Source organism: Myzus persicae, unplaced genomic scaffold (assembly GCF_001856785.1).
Source record: "Myzus persicae strain clone G006 unplaced genomic scaffold, MPER_G0061.0, whole genome shotgun sequence".
NCBI lineage: Eukaryota > Metazoa > Arthropoda > Insecta > Hemiptera > Aphididae > Myzus > Myzus persicae.
Genome location: NW_019103904.1, coordinates 213,576 through 230,306, shown reverse-complemented (window position 1 = coordinate 230,306; position 16,731 = coordinate 213,576). Strand labels below are relative to the sequence as shown.

The following is a 16,731-nucleotide window of genomic DNA, read 5'->3' as shown; positions in this document are numbered from 1 at the left end:
TATCAACAATTTTATTATAATTAATGTCTATTGAGTATTTGCATCTACAAATTAACATTTTATTATGTTCATTGAAAATGATGCGTAATTAGTAACTGTATTCTGCAAAACAACCATGGCACTTTTTTGATATTTTGATTGATCTATAATATCTTATACAGTGATATAGTATAAGGAAATCCGTAATGTTACATTTGCAAAATACCTAAGAGATGTCAGAATAGATTTCTAGTTAATTTCCATCGAAGCCACAAAATATTGGGTAGCTACGAATTTTACTTTTTAAATAGATTTTTCATCGATGTACCATTGCGTTCCACATAATAATATTACTATGCAGGTACAGAATATCAATATTATAGGTGTTCATTTTTACAATGTATATATTTTTTATTACTATTAATTAAAAATCGGAAAATAAGAAATAAAATAATGGTAAACGATTTCAAAGTAATACATTTAAAACTACAATTTTGTACAGTTAATAAGAAAGAACACAGGATAAAATATATTATACATGGAAACGAAACACAAATCAAGAAAAGAGCTTTTTAAATATATATGAACTAAGACCTTTATTGGAATAAAAATATCAACGAGTGCTGCCAAACACTGACGTGTTATTTTCAAATTTAGCACGCGTTTTGAATAAACTATAACATAAAATATAAATTTATATATATCGTAGTTTATTTTTTTAACAATTCCCTGACCAATTTAACCAAAACGTGAAAGATTTATTAGATGGTCTTAATTATTTTTAAAAATGTATATGTATGCATGCGGCATGCTGCAGTATTGCAATTATAAATTAACTGTGCGAAGATTACAATTGTTTACTCATCGAGCGACATAAACCGAAATAGTTTGTCAAAGAAACATAAATAATGAAAAAAACATAACGACACGTTATTAGGTACTGCTAATATTATCATTTTATTTTACCGCAGCGTTGAGTAGTTGATCCAGCCTAGACTTGACGTCGTGGCCTTGTTTGGGCCTGATTAATAGGTATATACATGCGATGTTTGGACACGAGTGCAGCAATTTCTCCACCAACACCTTGCCCATGAACCCTGTGCCACCGGTGATGAGTACGTGACGGCCGCGGAAAAAGTCCGATATCGGGCTGGACGTGCTGGCCATTTTGATATTCTTCGTAGCACAACTGAAAAATAATAAAAACGAAAAGAAATTCAAATATTTTCATCGTTACACATTATTATGCCGTGCGACTCGGAACCAACAAATAATACGACAATCGGCAGTGTACAGACGATGATAATACTGAACGCGAGTGACGTAGGGGTAGGTATTGTATATTCTGAGATGATAAAACAGGAAAAGCGAAACGCGATGAGAGAGAGGGAGAGAGAGAGAGAGAGAGAGAGAGACGATGAAAACAATCATTTTATATCGTTGTAATTCTATTAATGGTGATGTTAAAATATGTATCACGTACACGTGGCGCGTGTGAGACCTTACGCCCTCAGGAGCCTTCGATACTGGACACTGTGTGTACGTATAATAGAGATACTCGTCGTGATGACAGAGTTGACTGACGACGAATCCTATGCTCTTTCACATCCACCCCATACGCATCTCGGTGCGTCAGCGGACGTATCTGAGGGTTATCGGAGGGATATAATTGTGGGGAGGGGGAAGTCGAAGTGCAAAACTGTTCAAGAGCTATAATCCTGACGAAAATAAAAACGACAACAAATCATCAAATAAGTTGATGCCATATAGATGACAACAACGACAAAAAAAAAATATATTAATATGTATAGGTACGTCGTGTTATAATACATTATGACGATAGTAATAATATTTACTGTTCGCGATGTTGTGCCGTCGTCCCAAATTGTGAACAGCGATGGGTGGCCCTCTCGTAAACGGTGAGACGAAAAAAAAAACACGACCGCGGACGGATATGACGGATACGAGACTGCCGCAACGTACCTCTGTGTACGACTTGAGAACCAACCAATGCGCCGACGGACGGTTGGACGAGAGCCGGCGGCAGGACAACACGATGCGGCGGCGGCGGCGGCGGCGACGACGACGACGACACTCCACGAGCGACGATATGCGTATATGCGCCCGAGTGTGCGTGTTTGTGTGCGTGTGTGTAGGTACGCTTGGCGCGCCGTGCGGCGTATAGCGACGTACAGCTGAGGCCTGAGAGCGGCAGCCGTCGCCGTCGCAGACTGCGGCCGAGGTGCGCGTGCGTGTCGCGCCTGGTGCCGCCGGTGTGTGTCGACGCGCGCGTATGTGTGCGCGTACGCACTCACGACCCCATCCCGGCGGCGGCGGCGGCGGCGGCGGCAATGGTAATTCGATAAAGGGGCGGGCGCGCACACCATGCCGCGTTCCGCGGCGCTGGGGATGGGTGTGGCGGGACGGGAAAAAAATCGGGGAGCCACCGCGCCTTCCCCTCGCTCGTGTAGCGTCTCGCCGTCCCTCGCCGACGTGGCGTTGCCGGTATCATCCCCGCTCGTCCCGGCGGCCGGCACAACACCCGCGTGTCTTCGGGCCGCTGGCCGCGCGGCGGCGGAGGACGGCGGTGGTCGTGTGGTCTCGGCGGAAGGGCGGGTGCGAGGCGATAGGGTGGATGTGGGTGCGGCGGTGGCGTCGCGGCGTGTCGATAAATCTGTGGGCGGCATGATAAAAGTATATACGCGGGTGTGTGTGTGTGTGTGTGTGTGTGTGTGTGTGTGTGTGTGTGTGTGTGCGTATAGGTAATACTTGCGTGTGTGTGGGTAGGGGGAGGGGGGGGGCTGAGACGGCGAATAAACATACACTACCACCGCATCACCGCGCTGGTTAATCTGTACAGTGTTGTTTTCGCGTACATCGTACCGCCTCGGCCCTGTGGCATGGGTCGGGTGTGGGTTGGGTACGGGAATCGCGGAAAACCCGAGGTCGCCGCCGCGTGGTTTTTGAAAAACGTCCACTCGGCGTCGACGACCCGTAAGTACGTTATTACTATACACATAACGCGAGTGTGACACGCGTGTCGTACGCGCTCATTATTACTATGTATGCATGTATACCTCACAATGGTGGTGGTGGGGGGGGGTGTTCTATATCGCTACCGAGTTTTGTCAAAGTTGTTTTCCTCTCGACGCGGTTCGCCGGAGGGGCGAGAGAGTTTTTTTGTGTTGGAACGCTCGCGGTTCGAGAGTAAAAGAATACTGCGACTTTGTATACGCAATGGTACGAAAAATCGACCCCGTCCCGGTACCCGCGGCCTGCATTGCGTCCGACCGCCCCCCCCCCCCGAAAGTCATCCCTCGACCCACAGTTCTTACATTATATAGGTACGCGTGCTCCGCCAATCTACTATAATATAATATTAGTTACTGTTATTACTTAATATTACGCCGCCGCCATCGTCTATGTATACCTTTTACGATGTACTTGAGAGTGTCTGTAAAACATTTAACGTCAACGTTTTTTTTTTTTTTTGTTTTCGTAAATCAAAGGTAAATCAGAAAAGGTCAAACAGATAAACGTACATAAATTGTTACAAAAATATAATATACGATTATTCACGTAGAATAGGTTTGGCGATACGCGCGCCATATTATACACAAGTCGCGTATAATCGTGGGCAATTTATAAACACAATTATTCTCTCTTTGTTGTAGCTACCATGATATCTCTACACCAGGACCTCCAAAATTGTCGAGGAGGGTCCCAGGGAATTAGGGATTTGCGAGGAAATGATTATATAATTGTTATTTTTAATCAAATAATATAGTATCCTCCATCCAATAAGAGTCAGATTGTCCAAAGACATACTAATTGTGTCATCCTAGATAAGTGGTAACACATTTTGTACTGATAAATTGTTTTTACAAGTTATGATTTTCGATTTTGAACCCAAGTTACGTTTTGATATAAAGCTTTGATTCCATTTATTAATAGATAAGTTATCAAATAATCGAAAAAGCATTATAGTTTCAATTAAGATAATTAATAAAATCATTATTAAATTATGTAGGTAGGTACCTACTTAAACAAACTTATAAATGTCATCATGAAATTAAACTAATTGTTTGCAATCATAATACTATTTCTCATATAATAATCTTTTTTGAAAATTTAAAACAGTTTCTAGTAAAGACAACCAAGTATTACAATTAAAATTTTTTTTCGCATTCGTGACGTGTGATATATTATTTTTATTGCATGACGCAATTCTATAGGTACTAAAAAAATTTAAAAATCCCTTTCAAATATACCAAAAACATTTAGACTACTCTATTTAATTTTTGGAGATTCTAGAGTATTCCCCCCCACTTTAGCGTTTAAAGGTTACATAAAGTAAATTCGAGTTTATAGGTTTCTGAACATATGTTTAGAGCATCTTATATCGCTGTTGTGTCGGTCAGTCCGTCTGTCCGTTAGTTACCTCTAAATAATTACGATTGTTGATATTAAGGTATTAATTTGTTGTCCGTAGTTACTGCACAATGTACATACATTGTATATGGAATTATTGGGATTATAATTTATTGAGTTGTATTAATATTACACGTTTGGAACTTGTTCATTCAGCACACTCGCAGAGTGAGCTATCCTAACTTGTTCAGTTTTGATTTTCAAACTGAGATTAAAGCTTTTAGTTTTTTTTTAATGTAATTATAGTATTTTATTTTGTAGGTTTTTATGCACTAACATTTTCAATGCTCGCTATAAAATTAGAATACATTTTTACAACACTCTTTGAAATACGACTCTGTTAATCACATTTGCAGTGCCTATTTCACATAATGTACACTTTTTACTCGTATGTAATATGCATATTATATAAACATTAACAGCGATACAAATTTTTAGCATTGGAATAATGTAGTGCATATCGTGTGTGACAATTTGACATATTATTATGTTTCGCCCAAGTAGTATAAACTATAAAGTAGTAGAGAAATCCAGTTCCAAAAATTTAACTGTGATCATGATTATATTGTAATGAATTTTGATTCAAAACCAATTTGACAATTTCTGTTTCTGTTTATATAATAAAAATAAAAATAGAAACAGAATAAAAAACAAAGAGTAAAAAAATGAAAACATTCATATAAAAATAATTGCTACGGTAGTACCTAACTGTCGATGAACTTGTGTCAATTGATAAAATTATGTATTTACAATCAATTTAATATATTATTTATACGGTAAAAGTTTTAATAATTATTAAATACTTAAGTTTTATTAAATATTAAGGATTTAAAACGGGTACATAAACCCATAGTTTTTGCTTAACTATTATTTGATATTACCTAAAGTCTTTTAAAAGGTAATTTATGTTTTTTTATTCTCATAATATAAATGCCGATCTATTATATACAATGTAACAGACAAATCTGAAAAATTGAATGAATCAACTATAATACTTTAATAACTTCTGATCAATGCATTTAATTTTTATTATTATTCTTAACTCTGAACTCTCAAGGCTATTAATAATTTGTTATAACTATTGATTAGAGCAAAAGTTATTACATTAGTCAGTTATTTCTGTTACATTCTGTATACCTACAGTAGAAAGAAAAAACAAAAATTCTTTATAGGTATAGTGTTTATATACAACGAAATAAAATATGTAGAACCATAATAAATACAGCTGCAGTGTTATATTTTAAACTACTGAGCGACATACGCATATTGCCATATTGCATATAGTATGAATGAAAAATGGGTAAGTCATCAAACCTGTCAGCAGTTGCGAATACAAGGAGGTACCCTGGGCCGTGTTTTTTAAGTTATTTTTATATTTTTTTTTATTAGGTGGAAAAAAGGTTGTCCGATTTTTGAAAATTCACCTTCCCCCGAGTGAGGATCTTCTGGATCCGCTATCGTCTGACACTGATATTTTGTAAAGTATAATTATAAAAAAAATTGTAAAATTTGTTGATATTATTCAATATTATTATTTTGTAAAAAAAAATAGCTATCATATTTTACTTTAATATTTTTGAAAATTGTATGATATTATTTACTTTAGACTTTGTAAGTACTAACTAGATCCAATTTTCTGTCAGAAACTACCCACAAGTTGAAAATCAAAGCTTTTTTACTGCTCCAAAACGATGCTCCGTGCGATGACAAACAAAAAATAAAATAATAATGCATCATTGTGAAACCAATACATTCATCGCTCCACTCAGATTCTAAAATCTTTATTTTAAGATGCATTTACATTTTTTTGACGAAAGAGAAACAATAATATTATAGTATTTATTATAGCCACGATGAAAATAGTACATACCATTGTACCAGTACCACTGAATAAATTTAATTTAATTGTCTGTAATGTATTCTGTGTCAGTACCGTCTACGGTGTCTCTATCACTTGCCGGACAATAACTTCGACTATTATCTATTTTTGGGAAATGTATACTATTTGGTCCCCGGAAGATGACAAGTGTCAACTACGATAATAATATTGTTATTGTATCAAATATTTTTATCATTAATATCATTTTGGCTATTTGGTCTAATATGATTAATCCAGAAACACATGCATTTATAAAGGAGTATCTAATTGAATATAGAAATTATATAAGTATCTGCGGATAGTAAATCTGAAACAAACAAAGCACACCGGTGGAACAGAAAAGGGTAGGCACAAAAAAACCTTACCTACATGAACAATTTTGAATTTAAGCTTTTAAAAAATACGAGTATTTTCAAAGTAAATTTAATATAATTTAAAAATATCGAAAGGGGAAAATTTTAAAGCTTGAATGTAGTAACATTCATTATTTCAGTAATTTAAAATTATAGACTATTTGTAAACAAATCCAGTTGTTTCAAATAAAAATAAAAATACCTAAATAGGTATTTAATCAATGTTGTTAGTACTCAAAATTATATTGACGCAAATCTTAACTTTGAATTATATCATTTTATTAAAAAATAATGTAATATAGTTAGTATAATATAAGACATATAAGTATATATTTTTTAAACTGTAAATTCCGTGTAGTTGAATTTAAGTAATATTTTATGCATAGAATAAAGTAATACCAAAAGGTAAAAATCATAATGATATATATTATTTAAAAGAAGGTCACATTTTAGTATTTTACTTTAAACTTTATGCAAATACTATCATTAATTAATTTTACGTAATAAAATAATTTGAATATTTCTTAGCGGTGAGTAATTATTAAGTTATGTTATGTGTACGCCACTATGCGGCCAATATTATAATGTTCAAACAGGAATAAGAACAGGAATGTATTTCATTATTTTTTTCCATTAATGGAGACCCATAACCAAATATCCACCCCAGAAATTCTACCTATAGGTATTAATCGGGGTTTGTTTTAATTATTAGGTCTATAATTATATAAATATTAAATAAAATTCAATACATTTTTTACTAGTACATACCTATAATACTACATGTATTTTAGTTTAAATTGTATATCTACTAATTGTAGAATAGTTATTCCTATCTTCGTGTGCTTATCGGCAATATGAGACTATGAGAGGAATTTAATGTAATATTGTTCTCTATCTTAGGACTATATGGACTAACCGGTGATTTAAAAATGCAGACAATTATCTATATTTTAGTTATTTTAAGTATTATCGATAAACCTTGTAGGTATACAGTTCAAAAAATGAACACATTTTGCATTTCACGTCAGTCAATATATTTAAAGTTGCTTCTAGTGCTGTTTATATTTACAATTTAAATTACTAAACGTTTTTTGTTATACGTATTTGGTATTATATTATCATACAAACATTTTTTTTTTTGCACATAAACATATAAAGCTTAACACAATATTATACAATTGTCAGGTTTATAGTATATGTTTTAAGAAAAAATAAAATTATACAGTTCTATGTGCACTTATACCAACACATGTTATCAATTACAATAACCAAGTATATTAAAATATTCAATAAAATACAAAATAAACATCGAGGTTTCACATAACATGATAATATAATATACGTATAGTTAATATAATAATATATTTTCTATACACAACGCCTTTTAAAAATACTTAAATAAATTTAAAGATATTTATACAATGATCTTATTTATGCCGTTCTATGGTACATAGTAATGAATTATTAGTTAAAAATAAGTTAGTAACAAATAATAATAATATTCTAAATGTAAGTAATAACTAATAAGATATGATATTATTATAACTATTAATAATGCTATATAGTACAAGCGATTTTTTAGAAAAATAAATTATTTAGTTATTATGATACACCTCAAATCCAACTATTCAATATAAGCAGGAAAAATAAAATAAATATTACGGAATATTATTATAATGCAAAACCAGATTTCGATGGAAATTATTTTGTATTTTGTTGTAATTCAAAATTAATAACAGTAGAGACTTGAATTTTTCAACAAATTATATTAGCATTTTTGGACTTGATATGTTTTGAAAAAAATATTTTGGCCCTTTATGTGCTATTTATAAACATTTGAAAGTTTTTTTTCCGATTTATGTATAGTGAAATGTTAAATAAAACAAACATGTTTATAAGTCAAACACTTTGAAAATAGCGAACAAGGTTCCTCATAAATTGTACTTTAGTACCCATCTATTTTTTATTTACTTATATTAAAATATTATTATTATTTTCTATACACAATGACATTTCTAAAATATTTCGACTAAATTCTACTTATTTACCACGATATCCTATTCACCCCGTTATATGTTACGTCGTACGTGCTATTGACTTTTATTTTAATGACAATTTATTTAATACATATTAAATTATAAGAGTTAATATTTTATAGTAAAATATATCTGCAATGTCTCTGGAAATAATTAATTTAACATATTATAGCAGGTACTATCATAAGAAAATAAATTGAATAATAAGAAATATAAATAAATAAAATATTCCTAGAAGTATAGATGTTGACATGCCCTACTTTGATTCTGTTTTTTTTATAATATGTTATGATTTATCTTTTAATTCAAATTTAACACTTCCATAACAGTGACCTACTTAAAGTCGAGTTACCCTCGGGTACCTATTATACACAGCAAAGCGGCTTTTCCTGGTTTTTAGATTCTGAGCGGAGCGATGTGTGTATTGATTTTACGATAAAGTGTGTTTTCAATTTTCAACTTAGAAGGCGGTTTCTAGTAGAAAAGTTGGTACTTCGGTGGGAGGGGGATCAAAAGTTAAAACTTCATAGTACTTTTCAAAATAACCTGGGAAGAAAAAAAAAAGGAACCATTTTTGACCAAATCTTTCGTTTGTTCGGTGTAGCTCAAAATCGAATAAACATAGAAACTTGAAATTTTCACCGAATCTTTATACTAGTATTACCTATACATGGTATAATCTTCGAAATATTTTAACTCTTTTTATGATATTTACTTGAATTTCAATTTTTTTTTATATTAATGTAAATTATAATAATTTTTTTATAAGCTTAAGAATGGAATAAATCCAGGGTTCATCTCATAAATTGTTATTACCTACTAGAATTGAAAAAAAAATTGAGCATAACTTAAAAAATATTTTTTGTTATTAGTTTAAAATTTAATACAAAGTTCCTCATAAATAGTTCATCGTACAACCAAAAAATCTAAATATATATATATAAGTATATTAGATTTTTTGTATTGACATTTGTAGTACAAATTTGGATGAAATACGAAATTTAAACGAAGAATAACGATAGTATGTTAATATGTAGTTACTTCTAATTTAAAAATATTTTTCGTGTGAATTTGAAACTTTAACGTATAATATTTTATGTGCACAACAACATTTTCAAAACATATAAATCAATTACCTTCTATAGTATAATTAATAGCAATATATTTATTTAAATCATTAATTAATACATTTATTTTATCCATTATAGCGACCTACTCAATGACAAAGTTTATTAAGCTTCTACAAAAATTGTGGAGGTTTCAATACTGTTTTTGTACTTCCCATAAATAATTTGTTTTTAAATAATGTTATGGTTTTTCTCATTTAAATAATAAGTAAAATCTGCCTAAAAAATATAACTTCTAAAATCTAAAAATTATATTTCTTCAATTATCATCAAATTTATTTATCTACATGGGTAAGTTATATTATATAATATTATATGTGAATAGGAAAAAATATTGGTGTTAAATCTAATTTAGAACCCCTTCAAATTGGTTTGTTTAAACTTTAAAATCTTTAAAAACCAGATAAGAATATCCAAACGATTTTAAAAACAATGATGCCAACAAAATTGCAAACATCGTGAATTTTTTATTTATATTTAGTTCTGTAAAAAACCAAAATTTCACAAGGCAGCACTTGAAAATTTATTTTCAGATTTTTGCTTCGGTCGAGTCACTAGATCCATTTGAACGTTCTAAAAACAATGGTTCAAATAAAAATTTACCTCGTCCGGTTACTAGGTGCTGTCATAACAATTGATTTTTACCCTATGACCTGTTCGAAGTGGATTTACATAAAACAAATTGTGGGATATGTTGGATATAAACTGTCTGAACAAGAGTAGTGAGCTAGTTTCCTCGGTCAGTTACAAGGGGTGAACAGAACAATTGGTTATCACCCTGTAACCCTTTTCCACCAAGACGAGTTATATACTACGCTTATAAGTTATGTTAAAAGCTGTTAAAAAATAATAAATTAATATACAACATAATATAAATGTATATGTTACCTTATAACAATAATAACGTATATAATAGTCAAAATTTTGTCAAAATTGTCAAATATATAAATTTAATAAAACAAAAATGATTTTATAGTATTGTATAATAGTAAAATGTTAGTTTATAATAATTGGTGGATATTTTTTTTTAAATTGTGTGATATAGTTTGCACAAAATCGTACTTGTAATTTAATACAGTTTTATGTTTTAATCAATAAATTTAGTGTATTATATTGTATTAAACACAATATAGGTTAAAAAAATTGGTTAATACCGGAACACAGGTATATTATTACTAGCTGTCTCGCTCTAACTCTTATACCATATTATTGTATATATTTTTTTTTATTAAATTTGTACATTTTTATTATGTTTTATATTAATTTATTACATTTTAACAGCTTTTAATATAACTTATAACCGAAGTATATAGAACTTGTCTTGGTGGAAACGTGGTCAGTATCTCATTTGGTGGAAACGAGTATTAGTAGAAAAGGGAAAAGTACACTTTTGGTGGAAATGTGTTACGCCCGGTTGAGATAGATTCAAGAAAAGCGATGGTGACAAACGTTTTATAAGACGACTAATCGACATAAAATATTTTGGTTACCACAATTAATAGAGTAAACAAAAGGGTCAGTGAGATTTTAACCGTGTTTACCACGGTCACCGAACCGCTTGAGATTTAAGACTATTCCTCTATCGTCGTTCCAGGTAGGATGTTTTTAGTAGTTTTGGTAATCTGGGTTTTGATATTATAATAAGATGTTTGATAATGGTCAAGGTTTGTCTACACTGGATTTGGTAAACGTTATTACCGGTTACCACACGTCGATAGAGTTTGAATATTTCAACTTCGTGGTAACTTGTGGTATCAATTGTTGTTCGACGTGAAAATTTCAAGCAGAGATATCGCTTCAGAAGATTACGCAAACACGACTGAAGTGAAGGAGCATTTTTAAAAAAAAACAATTGAGTATGGATTTAGCGGTTCAAGATAAAAAAAATTTAAGCCATTTTAGTCTATGGATAACAGTAAATGTATTAAAGTACATACCTATTAGGTAGTTATAACTAGGTACCAAATAAAATATCCTTTGAATTTTGATAGAGTAACTCGTCGATATAAATATGCACACATTTTTTGTTTTATATCTATAATAATTGAATAATTTGGCGTCTGTGTTGTACAGCAAACAATTTAATTTTTAATTTTTTTGTTTTTAAACTATACATTTTTTGTTGGTCCAAATAGTAAATAGGAATTATTCAGTAAACATGATTTTACTAACTTATCCTAACATGTTTCGTATTTACCAAGTCAATCAAATTTCATGTAAAATGTCCAAAATTTGTACATTATTGAAGGCTAACCACATGTCATAAGAGTATTTCTACAACAGTTTTGACACTTACATTAAATTAATTAATTTGTTCATGTATTAAATGATTTTATAAAACATTTTAAATAAAAACATTTACCAGATTAATTAATATTAATCACTGGACTTTTTTTAATTAAATACATAGAACACTATAATCATTATGTCCTTTGTAATTAATTTTAATTTTTACATGCACCTCCGACCTTGTTAATTACACAGTATTAAATAATTTGTTTTCCTTATACAGGTATTCTTTAATTTATCTTAAGCAATTATTATACGTCTGAACTTAATTAAAATATTTTGTTTTTATTATTATTATTTTTTAAATTTCCAATTTACCTACCAATTCATAAATTGGGTGATTCTTGAAATTATTTTACAAACGTTATTTTTAACTATTAGATTATATAATAAATCTGATAATACTAGTAGCGTCTTGAAGGTGAGAAATTTACATTGCACTAAATTAAAGAAACTACTTTAAAAACGATTCTCCTAATAAAGTTGGGAAAAGGATCACCTAAAAATTGCCATTTTACAATTTTACTGATTGTAAATTCAACATTAAATTATTTTAGGCAAAAGATACGAAGAATTTTTAATTTCCCTGTAGTTTTTGAGAAAATATCGAAAAATTAAAGAAAAGTTTCTTAGGGATAAATGAAAAATATCTGGTTTCCCCTTTATGAACATATCGTATTATAATTATTTTGTATTTTGATTAAAAATTAATAATCTTATACGCTCTTAAAGTTTTTTCATTATTTACCAAAGCATTTCATAGATATAATAAACAAAATATTAAAAGTTATTAACTCTTTTAAGATATTTGTATAATAATATGTACTCATAAATATGTTTAAGAATTTCTTAATATTTTTTCTTTCTTCTCATAGAGTACATTTTTAGTTCCAACAACCTGATTGTACAATATACTCACCTACTCATATATTAATAATAATCTAATAAATATAATCTATGATATTTTATTCAACAAGAACAAAAGATATAAATAGAAATATTTTATAAAATATCAATAGAAATGTATTTCTTAAATTATAACAAATTCTCGTCTTCACTCATCTTCATTATCCCTTCAAAGATTTATATTGAACTAAATAATACCATAATAGTTTATTAGTAATAAACAGACTAGTTCAACCGCAATAACAATACAACATCAATAAATTCAATATCTCATCATCATCTCTCATTCTAGACCTAAAAATGAAATAAGTAAATAGTTCTGTTTGACACTTATATCATATAAATAGTAAATTAATTCAATATGTGCATACCTAATATACCATGCTCTTTGATGTAATGCAACCACCAGAAATATCTGAGTAGTTGTTAGGTACTTGTTCCATATTTACTTTTGTGTAGGTAATAATTCATAGAATCCTACATATAATATTCATAAAGCCTAACATTGACTAAGTGCATGACAGGGTATTATAATACAGTAAGGTAACAAACTTCAAAACCATCTACATTGGAATGTTGAACGTAAAGTATCAACTGGGCCCAAAAATATTGAATAGAATACTAATTGTATGTATGCGGACCGCACGAAAAATCAATCGATAAAAGCATGTACATTATACACATTTTGCTTGGAAAATAAGTTAAGTATTAAAATAGGTATTAGATATATATGTAATATGTGTCACTCTTTCTGACATAGCTGTGACACAAAACAAATATTGTATTATTTTTTTTTAAATTTAACCCTTTGACTTCAACATTGAAACATATGACTCAGTACCTGGCAGTACTGGGTTTAATTCACTTTTTGGAAATATTTTTTTTGATTGGCGGTTTCCATTCTGTATACTGTAAACAAGATGAAAGCGTATACATTGTCCGATGACCCTGGTAGCCACGGGCTAAAAATCATTAGAGGGTCGGCCGTTTGACATGCCTCATCTATGTTTACAGTTTGAAAAGTGTTGTAATTGTTTTGAAATTCGATTTTTGTTAGAGTTCAATAAGGAGGAACGTTGAAATGCATTTTTTCAAGTGCGAAGTACACACCAACACTTTTCGGTTTCTACAATTTACCAAACACGATTAATTGTTTTATGTCCGGGAAAAGATATTTTACAAAGATTTATCGATTCCACCAAAACATCCTGTTTCAAATATGGTAGGTACCTATTTCGCAGGTACAGACTTCACCGACTTCAATGTTCATACAAAATTACAAACTGCGTAGGTATACTAACAAGGTATATCTATCGGTTCCACCTTGTTTTATTTATATCAACACAGTTTATTAAACTAGCTTTAAACTACGTTATAATTTTATTAAATACTAATAATCAATATGATATTTATTAATATTCATTATTATTTCGTATATGTATTTATATAGTACTTACGCAATACCTCACCAATATATACTTATACATATATACAATGGTGGATCCAGGAGGGGCTTAAATTAGATAAATGTCTACTATACCGAATTTTTAATTTTTAATGAAACTCATGAAATATAACTATAATACAATTTAAAAGAAAATCCTACTGCAGATAGTATTGTAAATTGGGTACATTATTTTTTATGTTTAATATAATTATGTAGAGGTAGGGTCAACTGTGGTAAAAGTAAATATGTTATTGTGCTTCTTAAGTTGTTGAGAAAAACACATCCTGATTGAAATAATACACTGTACGTTTATTATTCTTAAATGATAGTTGTCAGAATAATATTTTATTTAAGGTATGTACCTAGATATTGTTTGTCAAAACATGTCTTCAATTATAATAAAATATGTTTTTAAATTTATAAAATGAAATCCAATTGTATTGTTTTTTTATTCTATCGATCACTTACGTCTTAAAAATAAGGATTGTTTTTTTTTTGGAGGTTAATTAGAATTTTTTTAATTACAACTAAATAACTAAAATTGTTATATTGAGTTTGAAATTTCGAATATTTAATTTTGTCAAATTATAAGCCGCTAGGTTTTAGATCAAAAATACATAACTTAAACTTCACCATAAGGTTAAAAATATACAACGCTGCTATAACACTATAATGCTATAATGCTGTAATGCTGCTATTACATTTTAATAAAATTCATCGATGCCAACCACAGCACAGGGTTTAGAATTTAAGTGCATTCAAAAGACATATATATATATAATATACATGGCTGGACTATATTTTGCTAGATTAAGTGTTAAATTGAATTGTTCTAACCCATTTTACGGGTTTTAGGCTTGTTAAAGTTCTAAAACTCGGTGGACCGGTACTTATCCTACCCGACACTGTGGGCGAACCAACCTCAGATTTCAAAATAACAGAGATAGAAAAACTTACTTAATGCTAAAAGACTAGCCAGATCAATAAATAACCCAGCATCATTAAACAATACGTCAATACGCCAAAAATCAAAACCATATCCAAACACCGCATATATAATATAAATTAAAAAGAGAAAAAACAATAAGTCCTACGTGGCCAAATACATTACTAAACGGGCTATTTAAAGAAAACACTACGTTAAATCTGTATAAAAATACTTTAAAAAATATACTCGAATCTCATTACGAATATCAATAATTATAAACGAAGGCCTCCAAACGTGATAAGGGTGTAGGAATATCTATAATACAAAGGGAAAAAGAAGATAACCAACATGCTGTACAGTAAGTAGTTAGTTAGTGTTCCTCATCATTTAGTCAACCGCAGTATTGTGTGTATTTCATTTGAATTCAAAAATAAATGATTGAATAATCAAACCATTTTTAGCGAAGACGGTCTGTCAGCTTATAATATACTAAACATATTAATTTCTATATTTATATTGAAATTATTATTGTAACTTATTTTACTATGTTAGTAATACTGTAGGTTGAATTAATTTATGTCGAAATCGTTGCATTAATTAAATCATAAATATTTAAATATTATGCGATGTATAATATTATTGCTATTACTTATTAACTTTTGAATCAAAACCTATGGGCTGTGGTACGGTGCGAGGATTGGTACATGGTATAAATAGGCAATATAGGCAATAAATGGCAATATAAAATAAGATCAATCTAAATGTTTTAAAAAAGTCATTGTGTATATAAAATACAATAATATAAATTACAAATTCCATCGAAAAATATTTTTTAATTATAAATTTATAGCAAAATAACTAAAATTGCGTATACATTTTTTGTTTAAACATTTTAAAATTAAGTTAATATATTTTATCCATATTTGCACTTAAAAATTCTATATTTTTGTATTATTTTATATTTGATACCGTAGTAATTATCCACGATACACTATATAGGTTAATAGTATTATTATTTTCATTTTTTAATTGTAATTTATAGATTATAATATGTAGTGATAATGGCCAGTTAGGTCAAAATTCATTGATGAGCAATAAAAAAAAAAAATTATTTATTTGTTGTCAATAGTTAAAAACCTTATACTTATGAGGTATGAGCTACTTGTTACTACATTTTTAAGCTGGCCCAGCATTGAAATTAAAAAGAAATAAATTGCTAACAATGTCAAATGTCTATGAATAGCTTAAAATGAGTTAAAATATTTTGCAATATTTGGTAAAGAAGTCAGGGTCTACGGTTATTCTATTCTTTTATAAACTACATCAAGTGTAAATGCTCCTATTTTTTTTTTTTTT

At 30.1% G+C, this 16,731-nt stretch overlaps 1 protein-coding gene across 2 annotated transcripts in view; it reads right to left on the bottom strand.

Annotated features, from left to right (window-relative positions):
- The window catches only part of LOC111036138 (putative fatty acyl-CoA reductase CG5065), a 22,653-nt gene that overhangs the window by 586 nt on the left and 5,336 nt on the right, over nt 1–16,731 (bottom strand). The window contains exons 1-2 of one of the 2 annotated variants that reach the window (XM_022318046.1): nt 1,836–2,223; nt 946–1,168 (exon numbers count right to left, since the gene is read on the bottom strand). In XM_022318046.1, the coding sequence (XP_022173738.1) occupies nt 946–1,146 (201 nt within the window). In that variant the 5' untranslated portion in view covers nt 1,147–1,168; nt 1,836–2,223. Of the gene's footprint in view, nt 1–945; nt 1,169–1,835; nt 2,224–16,731 lie in introns of those variants that run through there. The other variant, XM_022318045.1, reaches the window with a different exon arrangement.